Source organism: Xyrauchen texanus, chromosome 6, assembly GCF_025860055.1.
Source record: "Xyrauchen texanus isolate HMW12.3.18 chromosome 6, RBS_HiC_50CHRs, whole genome shotgun sequence".
In the NCBI taxonomy this organism is placed as follows: Eukaryota; Metazoa; Chordata; class Actinopteri; order Cypriniformes; family Catostomidae; genus Xyrauchen; species Xyrauchen texanus.
The window spans coordinates 21,853,880-21,871,165 of record NC_068281.1 but is presented as its reverse complement, the minus strand read 5'-3'; the positions used below and the strand labels follow the sequence as shown (position 1 = coordinate 21,871,165).

The following is a 17,286-nucleotide window of genomic DNA, read 5'->3' as shown; positions in this document are numbered from 1 at the left end:
TAGGTTGCTGACCTCTGCTGTAAACAAAAGTTAGTCAGCCTATTCTAGAAACCATAATATAAGTATGCCATGGTATAAGAAATACATCTCAAAAAGAATGTTTGTGTAGATTATTTTATTCTCTCAGACCAACAGCAGAAAAGTCCCAAAACCTGTAGAGAGAGAGAGAAAAACAAATGTAAACTTTTCTGAATCTTTGAAGGACTGAATGCAAATGATTTAATAAAGTGCCTTGATGCTAAGCTTCAAGTAACCCTGCAACACTAAACCTGTCCAACAGGCCTTGGAACAAGGCATTCAGACACTCTGTAATTTTCAGTCCTATCCTCCTATGGTTAACCACTGAATTCCTGAACACATCTATCAAAAGGGATTAAAATTCATGGTTCTGTGGTGCTAGTACAGTCCAAATAAATCAATGAATAAAAGGAGGTAAAGCCACATGAGTATGTGTGTTAACTTTGCACAGTAGTGTTGTCAAAAGTACCGGTACTTCGGTACCAAGTCTGTACTAAAATAAAATATGTATCGATACCAGTGTTTCTGCAGTAGCGGTAGTACCAGCGCGCAATATGACTGACACACGATGCGTTCTCTGTTACTCCTTGTACTCTCAAATAGACAATTAATCCAAGTGACATGTCCTAATGTGATTTGTTAAACTGCAATCTAAGCTTGGATGAGCAACATACTTTAAATGAATGAATAAATCCGACCGCTCATACTAAGAATCATTCACGTTGATTGAGATGACAGAGCAGAGCACTAATCCATTATGAATCACGCAGCACATGTAAAATATATATTTATATAATTAAATCCCAGCATTTGCGCTTTAATCTCAGCTCTGCTTTATTAATACTGCATTTAAAACAACAGAGTTAACCAAAGTGCTTCAAAGTAGTAAAACTTTAAAAAAATTATAATCAAAATACAAACACTACAAAACTATGTCCTACATTTCATTTGTCAGACTCAAAGGACAGTGTAAACAGATGAGATTTCAGACATGACTTATGTCTTCAATGATCACACTGGCCGAAGTGAAGCTTCAGGCAAAAAACACACATCGTCATAAAAGCACGATTCAAAATAAAAGACAAATGCTTGAAATTGAAGAAATTAAATGCATTTAAAAAACTTATATTAATAATACAATAATACTGTATAGTAAAATGTAATATTCTCTGTAATATTAATAATTTATCACAAGCAAGACAGCAGTTGATAAAGGTTTGGCAAAAACAATGCAATGTTAAAAAGTAAAATTTCACTTGTTAAAGGTTTTAGGAATTAATTGATTAGACACCATTTTGATGATTCAATTCAACTTCAAAACATGTTCTGGAAAATAAACTAATTAAAAATAACTAAACTTATGTGTTCAATAGCACATTAACGCTTTCCCCGCCAAACACACAATTTTCCGTGTTTTATGAAAAAACGCTTCCCCGCCAAACACGGAATTTTCCGGGTTTCCGTGTTTTAGGTGTTATACGGTAAGGAAGACCCCTCCGCATGTTTTGAAAGAGTACGCAACTCTTTGATCAAAGAAACAGACTGCGATCGTCTCAAACATGAAGTGGAGTATTGAGAAGCTCAAAATATCAGACATAAACATGCCTTTTTATCAGCTTTTTGTCTGAAATGTTTTTTGACAAAACCGACCTCTGTTCAAGTCGCAATAAAAAAAGAACAAATGAAGATAAAATAAAATCGGTTTTTTTGCCTAAAAGCAGAGGCTCAGATCTTTATTGTGATATATAGCATCTTCATATATTCATGGAAGAAAATATTCTGCGGGCCATTGAATTTAGCGAAAATCGTCAAAAACCCTGGCGGTGGCTGGCAACTTTTTTTTAAAAACGCTGGCGGGGAAAGAGTTAATATATTAGCAAATTTTTGCTGTGGTATCAAGAATCTGGAAAGTTCATTGGTATCAGTACTGACTACTGAAATGCTGGTTACCGTGACAACACTAATGCACAGCACAGAGTTTATACTAAAATTGGCTTGATGTATTATAGTGAATGCAACAATTCCTCCATTCAGATAACACATATGTTTTTCTCTAAACATCTTTGTGTGTAAATGAGGCTGATGCCAAAACATTCTCACTTCAGTCGGAAGGCACATGTTGAGGGCAAATAAATAATTATGAAAACTATGAAAAGAAGGGCATCCATAATGACAACTAATCAGGTTCTCACCAAGTGCTCTTAGTTCATCCTCCTGACTAGTCTGTTGATCTGGTCCTCCCTGTTTCCTGCATCACCTCCCTCAACAAAGTGTGTGGTCTTCTTGTTCATGCCTCCACGAGGGGAAGACAGTTTGAATGGCCAGAGGAAGTTGTTTGCGGCCTTGAAGTTCTTTCCAACAGTGTAAATCTCATGGATGAGATCCTCAATGCAGATGATTCCAAACTGACCTAGAGAAATTAAAATCATAACTTGAATCCCAATAACCAGGGGTCAGATTCACAAAACGTTCTTATGAAATTTCTTCTTTACCATTTTTTCTAACTTAAGGAAAACGTAAAGAATATTTTGTATTCCCGAACAAACTCAAGTTCTTATCTTTGATCTTAAGATTGTTTGTTTCATTCAAATCATAACTTACCTTTAAGTTAAAATAACCTCACAGTTTTCTTAAATTCTAAAAGGTAAGATGTTTAATGAATTTACTTGGTTTTTCATGTTGAGTCTGAAGTCGCAATGGGCTGTTTACGTAGAAATGTGATTCTACACAAAAAATAATAATTTTAGGACTGTTTTGTTTGTTTTTAAAGCCACGCCAGCTTCTATGGCTATTTCCATTGCGAGAAATGTGCAAGCAATTCTATAAGAGGTTTTAAAATCTATTTTTCCTAAGAACTCTAAAATTGCATTCGATTTGATTTTGTTAAACATTGAATAAAAAACGTTTTCTCACGGGGTTAAGAGCAGTACAGTCTAAAAAAACATGTTTCAGGGATAATGGATTCTGGCAGAAGGTACAGGATGTTGAATCTTCTCCTAATATCAAAAACTTGTGTCAACCTGGAGTGACCAATACGACAGCGGGTGTAAACAATCTGGTCCCAGCGATTTGAGAACAGAGAGGAACTTCTTTTGCCAACAATAGGGCTGATTTCATGGAGTTTGTTAATGATGCATTGATCCCACTCAGTTTGCCATTTTTTTTTAATATATGAATTTTTAGGTCAGTGTGAAGTATTGGACACTTTTGGAAATCTGCTGATAAAGCCTCTTTTGAAGCAGTGTCTGCTTCCTCATTTCATGGGATTCCACAGTATCCAGGTACCCAGCAGTAGCAGATATTTAAATTTTGGGCCTCCAAATCCAGCAGTTTGCATAGAATATTTACAAGCATTGGTTAGATAATTTTTTTAATGATCATTTTTATTTTCAGCTTGCAAACCATGTAAATGTTATCGCCAAATTCAAACAAATGTTGTTTTGAAGCTTCATAATGTGGAGACCAATCAAAAAGATCCGCTGCATATAACCCGCTCTCTCCGCGATTTTTAGAGTTCATAGAAACAAAAATTATAACATTAGAAACCTGGGACGCTTTTTCACCCCACATCCACATCGAAGTTGGGCACAGCGAAGACAGCCTCCGCAACCTTTTCCTCAGATCTTACTTTCCAATGTGATATTATCAAGCTTCTCAAGAGAACCTTTTCCTTGCAGTAATTTTCTCAACAAGATCCTCTTGTGTAATAAAGTTCTCCCAATGTCAAATTAAAAGTAAATTCTTCAATGACGGGTAGTGTCATTAAACTAACATCTCGCACTTTACGCGAGACGCTAGCTATTTAAAAAAAGTTAATGTTGAAGTATTGAATTAGTTGTAGGCTATTAGACAAGGCAATTTCATGAACAGGCTGATCAGACAATGCAAAGCCTGGCATTTTATTCTTAAGAAAACATTTGAGAACTTAAGAATTTTAGAAGAATTGCACTTAGGAACGTTCCTGTTCACTTCTTATAATTTATCCTATGAACTTAATTTTTTTTCTTAAGAACATTTTTGTGAATCAGGCCCCTACTACAGAATTTCAAGTGTTAAAATAGGGTTTGCACTGGCATCGTGGAACAAGTGCCTACCAAGGGACTTCTCAATAAGAGAGTTGTCTGTAAGACCAATGCGCTGCTTGTTGATCTTGCCAAAGCCACGCTTGTAGATCAGCTCACGCACAGATTTAAGGTTGGGATAGCTGAAAAAAAAAAGAAAGAAGCAAAATTGGGCTTCAGCCAGCAAAAAAATTAAGCATTTAACAAATGTCAAAGAGATACATATCACAAGACATGCTACAACCTTAACAATAAAATACACTAATGGTATTTCTGCCTTGCTCATAATACACAGATAAATTAGACAAAATTCAAAACATTGCAATGCATCACAATATAATTGGGTCACAATTGTAACTGCTTAAAACAAAATTTTAAATAACAAATATTAAAAAACGGTAGCCCTTTTAGTAATGTTTCATCCAAAAATAAAAATTCTCGTCATTTACTCTTAAATTACTCTTACTTAAACTCCTATCACTGATTTTTTGCATAGATTATAGTTTTGGAACCCATGGACTTGTATTGTATAGATACAAACCCATAATCTAGTGTAATCAAGCTTCAAATCATAATCAGGCCATGGAGACTGCTGATGTCAAGATTTATAGTCAATTTATAGTCATTTTAGTCTTCATGAAGACATGGATTAAACCAATTAAGTCATATGGATTAACCATGTCCTTTTTGGAGCTTAGAAATTTTGGACCTCATAGACTTGCACTGCGTGAAAATTAACATCATACATTATGAAAAAAAAATCTTCATCAATGTTCCGCAGAGTTTGAGATGGCATAAGGATTTGTAAATTGAGAAAATTGACATTCTAAGATGAACTATTCCTTTAAAGATAGCATGTTCCTAAAAGAGTGAAACTACAAAAATACGAGCAAAAGAATGAGTGAATGTGGAATCAGTTTCCATACGCCTTGTACCTTCTTAATTGAACTGTACGGAATGCTTTTAATTCATATGAAACAGATTCATGACAAAAGCACCAATGCAAACTCCTAAAAAATTAGCATTACTTGATTGCATTGTCTCAGCCCTAAATTACACCTTGCACAGAACACACCATTACAAGTTCATCAACCCAAAACAAAAGACAGCTTTACACACCCCCAGGCAATGTAGGGCTCTGCAATTCGGAGCATATTTATGGTGGCCTTGTTCAGTTTGACAAAGACACCATTGAAGATCTGGCGGAGGCGAAGCAGCTGAAGCACCTTGCGGACTTTGGGGCTGACACCATTGATACTGAGGAGAGACAAGATTTCCCCATCAACAACTTTCAAGACAAATTTAATTTAATTAAATAATGTTAAGTTGTGGTTTCAGAGGATTTGGCTTATTTTCAAGAGGAATCACCATGGTCGATATGACGGGGAAAAAAGAGCAACATCATTAACCACAGTTTTTGACACCTCCTGCCCATAGTAAGGTGGCTGCATCACAGAGAGAGCTATGCAAAATCAACATCTGATAGTGGAACATTTACCCTCTGATCCTGATAACAAAAGCCAGTTTGGGCTCAGCTGGAACGTAGTAGTTGCCTGCCTTGCGAGCCATCCTGCTCATGCGGATCTCACGCCGGTACATCTCCCTGTATTCCTTATGGTAAGCTTCAGCCCTCTTGAAGATTAGCTTTCTGGTGACTTTTCGGGCCTAAGATCGAGAGAAGCGATGCAGTTTATTTTACTTCTATAATCATGTTTTTCCAACTCATCACAATTATAAATAAAAATAGAGTCAGAGGCATGTCTTCACCTCTGTTTAGAAAGAATAAGATGAGCAGGAAGAATTAGAAACAAACCTTCTTCTCAGCATTCATCTTCTTCAGACAAATGGCCTTGATGGCAGCGAACCGCTTTCGCCTCTTCAAGAGGCTTTCAGGGACTGGGGGAACCTTCTCTCTGATGGGACATAAAAAAAGCACATTGGTCATGTTCCTGCCATCCTAGAGATCAGGCAATTAAAATGACAACCATGTCACATCAAACAAGAAATAAGACTAATAATTACGTATAGATTATAAAACCCACATATGTATACAAGAACACATTACACTGCCATATGACAGCATAATATAAGACTACAATTACCACTAATATAGCAAACGAGTAGCATAATGCAATTATCGTACGTTATCAGTCATTTATTGGCAATTAAAATATTTGGTTTAAACTATATTAATTCACATCTAAAGTTTACATCTTATTTTAGTACATAAAGACGGGTTTGAACAAATCTGAAAGGCGTTACACGAACTGTGTTTTCACGTTTCTATTCCGATTCAACACAAGCAGGCTACACGACTTCCACATAGATTTTATTGATTCATCATTCAACCAACGAACCCAATTTCATCATCAAAACACTTAAATGTACGTAAATTAAGCATTTATATTGCGAGAAGTACTACATAAGTAATATTTAAACCGATGGAGACAGATTCATATGGCACGGATTTTAACTTACTTTTCACCCGCCATTATCCCTACAGTAAAAGAGACTTCTACGCATGCGCAGTGGGGTCTTATAAGGCGGGTCCTTATCATGATGTGCTAGTTCTGTTGCCTGCATTAAAACATGTTTATATATTGTATCGTTCGAATTTTCTTTGGCAACCTTTCTTCCATGTTAATGAAGTTGTATATTTATACATAAAAATAGAAGTTCTGAAGTAACGTGACTGGAAATAGTTTATCTCGAGTTGCTTTGTATAGAGATTGCTAATGTGACGTCATCGTGACGTATTACCAGTGGTGAACGCAAAGCATTTTGGGAATCCGCGGCACAAACAGAAGGCGCCAGACTCGATTGCATGGAGGGAAGAACGCAGTGTTCAAGATGCCGTCTACCTGCTGTGTTATAAACTGCAATAGTCGTTCTCACGATAGAAGTGCCATAACGCTTAAGAACGGAGAATCCTTTTTATCGTTTTCCATCGTGGAAAAATAATAGTACAAGCCATGTTTCAGAGGTGACAAAAAGTGCGACGAATGGCATGGATAGCAGCAGTAAGGAGGCCCAAGATTACCTTCGATAACACTCCACCACACATGATGGTGTGTTCAAAGCTTTTTAACAAAGTTAAATTACAGAGAGTAATTGTAAATGTTATGTTGTGGGCAAATAACCAGCGTGTTTTGTTTGATTTAACCAGACCATTAGATTTGACGTTAGGCCAGTGTTAACTGTTAACTAGCATGAAATGGCTAGAAAATGAGCTTAAGTTACCAATGTACTAAAGCGTAACGTTAATCAGTTTTAAATGTTGTACATCTAGGCTACATAGCAATTTATTTGGTGACTGTGTTTGCGGGCAAACCTGCCTATGAAATGTTGGAGTGTGATCCTGACTGGGCCTGGGATATGTGGTGCCTTGTGAGGGGGAGGATAAGACTTTGCTGGATAAAATTGTGGTTGTGTGCTGTGCTTTGACCAATATGTGAAGCCGTCGTGTTAGAATTATACACCATGCTCACATCTAATATGTACAAATGTTTTTTTTCTTTTTTTCAAAAGATTTTGTAATGTCACTTCTCACATGTAATGATTTTTAGCCATCTCTGTAAATAAAATACACAAAGACTGAATGAAATTCTGCCTCCTTTATCTGTATTAAGGAAGAATTGTGCAAAATCAGTTTGGATTGCAATACACAATTACATAACTTAAATGGTAGTAACAACCAACTAAATTTCAGTTTCTTTGCATATTTAACATGTAAATACATTTAGATGAAGACATTTATAAAGAGTCCATAGAAAAGATAACTGGAAATGTATGAGGTGGGTTGTGGGTGATAAGTCACAGACATGTGCAAGCATCGCATTGCCATAACTGTTCTCTGTGCGCTGCTGAATCCCACGCAACCTAAATGGAACCACTGTATAGGACAGTTCTGATTATCGCAAGCAACCATGTCTGCAAACATTAAGGCTGTCTGCAAAAGCACCACAACACAGCCTTTTCAGGTTGACCTCCCCTGACCAGTCACTATGCTCGTAAGAATCCAGTCCTTCGATTCCCTTTATTTTCTCGTCATACGTCTTTGCATTAGGATGTAGTTTTAGGCAGTATGGTCCGACAATATTTTCTTTAGCCCGCTGCATTTTGTAGGATTATATTCTGTTTTTCACGCTAATTTTTTTTATTATTTTCATGCCACTAGCCTGCTATGCGATGCCAGCCCATGTAAACGGGCCAAACATACCCATAATTCTTTGCGTTCTGATGACGTTGCCGCCCAGTTGGTCACATGTCTTAGCTGGCGGGTACACACATGCGTGGAAAGTTATGCCAAAGCCATTCTATCCTGGGGATTAGCAAAAAAGGTTAGCAAAATAATGCACATCGCAGCGGTCCCATAGATGCAAACCAATGTTCCATGGTGGAATGATAAATGTTCTGAGGCTATCAAGGACAGGAATAGAGCTTTTAAGAATCTGCGTAGAACATTAACAATGGACAATCTTATTAACTACCAAAGGAAGAAGGCATTAGCCAGGAAGGTTATTAAAGAGGCTAAGAGAGATTCATGGAGACAGTTTTGCTCAACAATAGGAAGAGAGACCACTTTAAATAAAGTATGGATGATGATTAAGAAGATGATAGGCAAATTTAAGCCTCCTCGGGTTTCTGTCTTAATTAAAGATGGGACCCATGCAATCTCAGATATGGAAAAAGCCAATATGCTTGCTAGAGCTTTTGCAGACATACACAAGGGCAGCCACCTGGAGGAGCGGTATATGAAAAGGAAAGAAGAGGTATTGAAAATAAATAGGAATATCTTAAATACCAAAGAGTCAAATATGTCTATTATGGATGCTGAAATTAATATGTCAGAACTTAAAAGGGCATTGAGTAATACTGCATACTCTGCACCAGGGACGGACAACCTGTGTTATGCTATGTTTAGGAAATTACCTGATAATATATTGGAGAAAGTTCTTAAGCTGTTTAACAAAGTATGGAATGAAGGTAAATTACCAAGCATGTGGAAATGGGCAAGAATCCTTCCATTTCCTAAACCAGGTAAAGACTCAAGTGACCCAGGAAACTATAGGCCTATTGCACTCACTTCACATTTTGGAAAATTAATGGAAAAAATTATAGCTGGACGTTTAAATTATTTTCTAGAATACATAAATCCAATTAAAGGGTATCAAACTGGATTTAGGAGGAGCAAGTCAACAACTGATGCTCTGGTTAAAGTATGCAATGAAATTGAAAAGTCTTTAATAATGAAAGAAGTAATGGCGGCAGTTTTCCTGGATATTGAGAAAGCCTATGATACTATGTGGAGAGAAGGTTTGTTGATTAAATTAGGAAAATTGGGAATGAATGGGAAAATGTATAATTATATACTTGACTTTCTATCTCAACGTTCCATCAGGGTCAAAGTGGGTGATGTAGTGTCTGATGAGTTTATTGTTGAAAATGGAATTCCTCAGGGGAGTGTTATCAGTCCCATCTTGTTCAACATAATGATTAATGACATATATGAAAAACTGGGAGATAGTAATGAAGGTCTATTATATGCAGATGATGCTGTCATTTGGAGAAGAGGACGTAACATTACATATGTTAATGATAAGATTCAAAAGGACATTCATGTACTTGAACAGTGGGGAATTGATTGGGGTTTTAAAATTTCTATTTCAAAGTCACAGGTTGTTTATTTTACTAGGAAAAAAGTCCCTGAAACATATAAAATTATGCTTTATAATCAGCAACTTGAAAGAAGTGAAAAATTTAAGTACCTAGGAATTTGGTTAGATGCCAAACTTACATGGAAATATCACATTGAATATGTTGAAACAAAGTGTAAAAAGGTAATTAACCTTATGAGAATGGTCACTGGGCATAATTGGGGAGCTGACAGGCTGTCTCTGATGAACATATATAAAGCATTGATAAGATCAACTATTGATTATGGCTGTATAATGTATAGCTCAGCTTGTAAGACATTCCTCAAGAAAATTGAAAGAATGCAGTTTAAGGCATTGAGGATTGCCCTTGGAGCTTTTAAAACAACTCATACAAGTGCTTTATTAGTTGAATCTAAGGAAACCCCTATTAATTTAAGGTTTGAGAAACTGTCACTAACTTATTGGGTAAGGTTAAAAGGAAGTTTCAACAACCCAGCTCTGTCACTTAGTGATTGTTGGGAATATTGTAAAAAGTCCAGTGGGTTTGGTTGGAATATTGACAATTTAGTAAATCATTATGGATTAAAAGAGTTGAAGTATGGTCCAGCATTAGCTTTAAGTTGTGTTCCTCCATGGCTGCTTCCTGTTCCAGAGGTAAATATTGATTTATTAGCGGGAAAAGGTGAGCATCACACTAGCAAAGTTTTACTGAAGCCTGCTTAAGTTATTTAAATACTTCATGTTATGGATATTTGAAAATATTTACAGATGGTTCTAAAGAATCCAAGGGTCATTGTGGTATTGGAATTTATATTCCAGAATTTGGAAAAAGATATGGGTATAGAGTGAGTGACCATTTATCAGTATATTCAATAGAGATGACTGCAATAATTACTGCCCTTAGGTGGGTTGAAGAGACTAAACCTCTGAGATCTGTCATATGTACTGACTCTATGGCAGTATTACAAAGTTTTATAACAGATAATGCAATACGTGAAGATTTGGTATTAGAAGTAAAGCATCTTCTTTTAAATCTTATAAGCCTTGGATTAGTGGTACAGTTCTGTTGGATTCCAGGCCATTATGGAATTGATGGCAATGAAATTGCTGATAAGTTATAGCTAAAAAAGCTCTGGAATTAGACTAGTACAAATTCACATTACATTGGGTAAAGGAGATGCTAAAGCTTTAATTAAATCACAGATCATACTTAGGTGGCAAGATGAATGGGAGTTAGAAAGTAATGCCAGACATTATCATAGGAACCAGAACTGTGTTGGAGGGAAAAGAATCACCTCATTGAGTCTTAATAGACACGAAGAATGTATGATAACCAGATTGAGGTTGGGCCACACAGGCCTTAATTCCACTTTATCCTTAATAGGTAAAAGTAATGGCATATGCTCTGAATGTAAAGTCTTGGAGGATGTCACCCATGTTTTATTTAAATGTAAGAAATTTGACAAACTCAGAAAGAAATGGAAAGACACTGATGCAGGAAATGATATTCATAATATTTTACAGGAACAAGGAATGCAGGGACAAAGAAGCAAATATTTAATTATATATCTTAATGATACTGGTTTAAGTAGAAGAATTTATTTATTTATTTATTTATTTTTTTTTATGATTTGATGTATAATTTGCCAAACGTCCTTTTCACACACTCCTGTGTAGTAGTCCAGTAGGTGGCGGTATATATCGTAAAGATATGATCCGCCATTAATCAGAAGAAGAAGAAGAAGAAAAGTTATCCATGATTAATTGTTTTAATCAGACGCGTCTAGTTTCGGGGGATGGGGCAGGGGGCCTTGGATTCAAAAAGGTTGAAAACCACTGATATAGACATTCTATGGGCTGTAGACCAGAGGCCTTTTTTTAACGCGAATGGAGAAAGGTGCCATCCGTTGTGTTTTCGCGATAGATATCTATGGAGAATTTGCTTCAATATGCGGAATAAACGGCTTTTGTGGTAAAGCTAATCGCTTAGTGAATAGACCACCTGTCCGCTTATCTTCAACATGTTTTACACTAAATAACCATGTTGGAATAAACAATGTTGGAGCTTACTACGATCAAATAGCTGTTTAATAAGAGAAGAGTCAGACAAGTTTGCGACAGTTAGTTGTCAGCTTACGGCGCACCCCTTGGATTTCTAAGGTATCCGCAATCTGTGACTTACTGTCGTAACACGCTCGTTAACCGTTACGCTCTCTACTTTGGTAAAAGCGCAAACGTTGTTTTCCAGGTATATAAGATCTCAGGTTATGCAGCGTGTCCGATCATATTTAAAGAGCTGGAGAACCATAAGAAAACACTGATGTCCAGACCTCACTCTGTTGTTGTGTTAACTGAGGGTCCGACAAGTTGTTTCTTTGAGCACGTCTGTGGTTAGATTTTTTGTTTGGTTACTGCTGGGACTTAAACGTCGCTTCAATTTGTTTAGTTTGGCGAGTTGGTAAGCAGCAGCGCGCATACATAATGAATATCGTCGCTGAATTTTTCGTGGTCACATTCAAAATAATCTGGTCGTTTGCTCTGGCTGGCGCTAAATTGATTATTCGTCAACGGGAGAAGAGTGTGGAGGGCCAGGTGTGCGTTATCACCGGTGCTGGAAGCGGTCTCGGGCGGCTCTTTGCACTGGAGTTTGCCCGGAGACGAGCGACCCTTGTGCTCTGGGACATCAACAGACTGGGCAACGAAGAGACCGCAGAGATGGTGCGAAAAATCTACCTGGAAATGAGCCTCTCCGAAGGTGAGTTAAGTTGCTTTAATTACTTTTGTCATTATTTATTTATATATATATATATATATATATATATATATATATATATATATATATATATATATATATATATATATATATATATATATATATATATATTATTATTATTATTATTTTTTTTTTCGGTCCCCTTTAAGCATGCTTAAATTGTATTACTCCGTTATGTCTCCTTCAAGGGTGCTCGGACAGTATTCAAGAGTTGCCCCTGTTTCAGCCCAAAGTTCACACATATGTTTGCGACGTTGGAAAGCGTGAAAGTGTGTATGCTACTGCAGAGAAGGTGCGAAAAGAGGTTGGCAGCGTCGACTTTTTGATCAATAATGCTGGCGTTGTCTCAGGACATCATCTTCTCGAGTGCCCGGACGAGCTCATTGAAAGAACTATGATGGTCAACTGTCATGCTCACTTCTGGGTCAGTTTATTACCATGCTTTTATCAGACACTTTTATGTCAAGCTTGTTCTGTGTGTTCATTTATTATTATTTATATTCACAGACTACCAAGGCTTTCCTTCCCAATATGCTGGAGCAGAATCACGGGCACATTGTAACTGTAGCCAGCTCATTGGGTTTGTTCACTACAGCTGGTGTGGAGGTAAAGAAGTTAAAAGAAATGGTTCACCCAAAAATTAAAATCCTCTCATTTAATCACCCTTGTGACATCCCAGATGTGTATGACTTACTTTCTTCTGCTTTCTTCTTTTTTTTTTAGAAGAATAACTCTGCTTCGTAGGTCCTCACAATGCAAGTGAATGGTTGCAGGAAATTTGAAGATCCAAAAAACACATTAAGGCAGCATAAAAGTAATCCATACAACTCCAGTGGTTATATTAATGTCTTCTGAAGCAATCTAATTGGTTTGGGGTGAGAACAGCCCAAAATGTAACCCCTTTTTCACTTTACATCTTGCCATTGCAGTCTAAAGGCATGATCATGATTTCAAACTCATTACACTTCCTCGTGCTTGATTCTTGTGCAGAGCACTAGATGGTGCTAAGTGTAATGGAATTTGAAATCATGATCACTAGGGAGACTTCTGATGTCAAGATTTATAGTGAAAAAGTTTTATTTTGATCTGTACTCATCCAAAATCTATTGGATCGCTTCAGAAGACCTGGGTTAAACCACTGGAGTGGTATGGATTACTTTTATGCTGCTTTTATGTGCTTTTTGGAGCTTCAGAGTTTGTCACATTTCACTTGCGTTGTATGGACCTACAGAGCTGAGATATTCTAAAAATCTTTGTGTTCTGCATAAGAAAGAAAGTCATAAACATTTGGGATGGCATGAGTTTGAGTAAATGATATGAGTTCTTTTGGGCGTCAACTTTTCCTTTAAAGTTTTCCTGGTCCTACTACTAGTGTTTTTATTGTGTACCATGTTACATGAGGATTCTTTGCATTTAAAAAAACTGAACTTACACCTTTTTATTGTAGGACTATTGTGCAAGCAAGTTTGGTGCCATAGGCTTCCATGAGTCTTTGAGCCATGAGCTGAAAGCAGCTGATAAGGATGGAATTAAGATGACTCTTGTCTGTCCTTTTTTGGTTGACACTGGCATGTTCAAAGGCTGCAAAATTAGGTTTGCGTTTTGTTTATTCTGAGGGCAAGACGTGATCTAATGTCACCACCTTTTTTTATGTCACTTCATAAAAGACTAACTTATGAAGCATGTATGTTTTCAGTGTTTTGTGGTACTCATCTCTCTTTACTGTGGTCTCATTTAAACAGGAATGAAATGGCTAAATTTTTCCCACCGCTAAAGCCAGAGCACTGTGTCAAACAGGCTATGAGAGCCATACTGACAGACCAGCCAATGATCTGCACACCTCGAGCCATGTACATTGTCGCCTTCATGAAAACGTATGCATGCCTAAATGCATGTGCACTATCTTATCATTTATTCCCTTTATTTTACCTGTCTATTTACCACTTTGTTCTATGTTGCTCTACATCTTGCAGAGTTTTGCCATTTGATGCCATTGTGTGCATGTACAGATTTATTGGTGCTGACAAATGCATGTACCCCTTCTTGGCTCACCGAAAGGAATCCACAAACAACAACGAATCAAAGACTGGGATCTAACTGGTTCTATCTTAAGAGTAGTGGTGCTAAATTCTGTGTAGTTCCTCTGGAACGATGAAAGCTGTACATAAGTTTCTCCTAATGACACCTAGCTGTCAACTTTTTAATTTTCCAACTTCAAAATTTCACAGATTTAGAAGACTTTTTGTAGGGATTAATTTGTAATTGTGAATTGCAGTGTGTAACTATATGATCACACAAAAAGACCTATCATTATTTATTCACTTGTAATTTTTGTTTGTAATGTATTGTTCTTGCTTTCCAATATTCCAAGATGTGTCACTTTAGAGGATCATCCTCCTTATAACACTAAGAAATGCACAATGTATTGAAAGTATTTCTTCTTATTGCCTTAAGTGGACTTGGTGTGGATATTGCACAACATGATGATGAACATAATGATCAGAAAAGTACTATACATACTTATTGTTAAATAAATGGTCTCTTCAGGTTGATACAGAGTCTGATTTTCAAGTGCTAATGCCTAATGGATTTCAGGAGAGTTGATTAGTTTGTGGCTAAATGTTATATTTTCAGCTAGCAGTTTTAATTAATTGTTGGTGCTATTCCCTTCTTTTGTGAATATATCAAGAGACCAAACAAGATTGATGCATTGCATTGCATTGCATGATAAACCCACAATATAGCATTTCATGTCAAAGCTGACTAAAACAATTAATGTGGACAAGATGTGTAGGCTAAGATAATGAGCTGTAAATTACAATGTCCATTTTATATAGAGAAACACATTCTATAGGAGGGAAGTTCCTGTTTCCATCATCTGTATCTTCACTTTGAATGATACAGTCTTTCCTGATAATGGATTCTATTATAGTATACATTCCAAAGCAATTCAACAATCTAATTGTATTAGTCTTACAATAACAGAAATACATTTATATTTTTTACATAAAGTATTTGAACTCTTCAAGTCAAAATAAAAATGTAATTGCATTAGATAAGAAACTATTAAAGCAAGTGTCATCTGTCAAATGATGACAGGGCTTTTCTCAGAACAAACTTCATTTGTGCCATTTTTGCACTTAACCAACAGATGTAAAGGTGATTTTAGTGGATGGATGAAGCGAGTTGCTTTCAATTAAACTCAAACAGGTGAGCTCCCAGATTTACAATATGTGGTATAGTAGTGCATTAACATTTGACACTGTATCCTATCGTTTAGCATTTAAAACCTTCTAAAATTATTTTTGTAAATATATAACACAAAATCAAACTTCTGTTTGAAATCACATTAACATAATACAGTGTAGTATAGTAAAGTTTGTCACTACATAATGAAAAGCCTTATATTTAAATGGAAAGTCTTCCACTGCCCACTCATTTGAGATTACATTTGGAAATACCAGTGATCACATGAGAGAAATATCAGTCATCCTTATCAATGGAATCACATTCAAATGCCATCACACAACTTCCTGGCCAGAGGGAAACTGGGATTCCTCTCAATCAATAGTACAATGATAGCCAAATCAGGAAAAAGCATAGAGCTCCACGCTACAGCATATAAAATACTATATGGAAAGTGTTTTTATTTGGCAGAGGCTATCTATCATATTTAAAATATAACTTTATTTAAATTAAACTTTATTTTCATAATTCAGCAACTCTGATTTTTAAATTTGTATTTTATCAAATGGAAAAACTAAATAATTTCAACTTACATCAGAGGCCTGTTGTCTCAGCAGTGTTGGTATGCTATTGCTAACTCCAAATAGCTATTGCTAATTACAATGACACCATGGAAAGGCAGGCAGTCCAAATGTAAACCCATTGAATAATAGCCTCTGGCCTACCATAACTCCCTTGAAAATTAACAAGCATCCATTAGCCAACAGGCCAAATATAAGAGATAAGAGATGATACTCCCACCATGCATGCTCATTTGGATGATGCCATTGTGATGATAAGTGATGATGTCACGACACATTTCAAGAGAGAAGATACCCCATGAGGAAGATCCTAAAGCATTCATATTTCACTGGAATTCCATATGACGGAAGAAAATGTTCCGATGAGACAGAAGTCTTTACGAACTTCATCTGTAGAAATAGTTCAGAAACATTCCAGACTACTTTTTTCTTTTTAGAATGAAAAGGCTTACTATCATGTACAGTTTTTTTTAAAAGACAGATGATTCAATAAGGCAAGCACATCAATAAGGTATCACATTAAACTTATTCATTTAAAGGCAACCTTGACAAGACCCCTCTTCCATCCGTGACTCAGCACCCCACACCACCAAGTGTGTACAAATACTAAGAATCGTTCTTTATGTTCACCCCTGCTGATAGCAACTGTCAGCTCCTGTCACTTCATGCAAATAAAAATGCTGCCATAATTGATTCACCCTTATGTCTTTCCAAACCTGTATAACTTTATTTAATCCGTATAACCCCAAAGCAGATGTAAGGCAGAATGACCACCAAAAAAAAATTAATAAGAAAAAATCAAAATCACATGGGTTTGGAAGGACATTTGTTGAGCAAATAATTTAAGAATGTTCATTTTCAGTTGAATTATCCTTGTAGTTAACCACTAATTTACCCATCGCTGGCCTCCCATTCCCAATCAGAGGAATATAACCTTCAAAATTAAATTGTAAATAGAAAACACATTTACTATGCTAGTGGTACATTAAATTCTGTCTAGCAAGTCAACT

At 36.3% G+C, this 17,286-nt stretch overlaps 2 protein-coding genes and 1 non-coding gene across 3 annotated transcripts; 1 reads left to right on the top strand and 2 right to left on the bottom strand.

Moving 5' to 3' along the window:
• Positions 1-96: 96 nt before the first annotated feature.
• LOC127645022 (60S ribosomal protein L7-like) lies at positions 97-6,608 on the bottom strand. The gene is made up of 7 exons (XM_052128516.1): positions 6,558-6,608; positions 5,893-5,992; positions 5,578-5,744; positions 5,199-5,336; positions 4,113-4,222; positions 2,211-2,428; positions 97-152 (listed from the first exon to the last, which is right to left on the bottom strand). Exons 1-6 carry the CDS (start codon positions 6,569-6,571, stop codon positions 2,220-2,222), a joined length of 738 nt encoding a protein of 245 aa, XP_051984476.1. The 5' UTR covers positions 6,572-6,608; the 3' UTR covers positions 97-152; positions 2,211-2,219.
• Positions 5,405-5,494, bottom strand: LOC127645888 (small nucleolar SNORD12/SNORD106). The gene has a single exon (XR_007970855.1). It is a non-coding gene; the product is annotated as a small nucleolar SNORD12/SNORD106 (small nucleolar RNA).
• A 4,865-nt stretch (positions 6,609-11,473) lies between the features above and the next one.
• LOC127645021 (retinol dehydrogenase 10-B-like) lies at positions 11,474-15,144 on the top strand. The gene is made up of 6 exons (XM_052128515.1): positions 11,474-12,491; positions 12,698-12,933; positions 13,017-13,115; positions 13,957-14,102; positions 14,252-14,383; positions 14,483-15,144. The coding sequence occupies exons 1-6, from the start codon at positions 12,218-12,220 to the stop codon at positions 14,604-14,606; spliced, it is 1,011 nt and encodes a 336-aa protein (XP_051984475.1). The 5' UTR covers positions 11,474-12,217; the 3' UTR covers positions 14,607-15,144.
• The last annotated feature ends 2,142 nt before the right edge of the window (positions 15,145-17,286 follow it).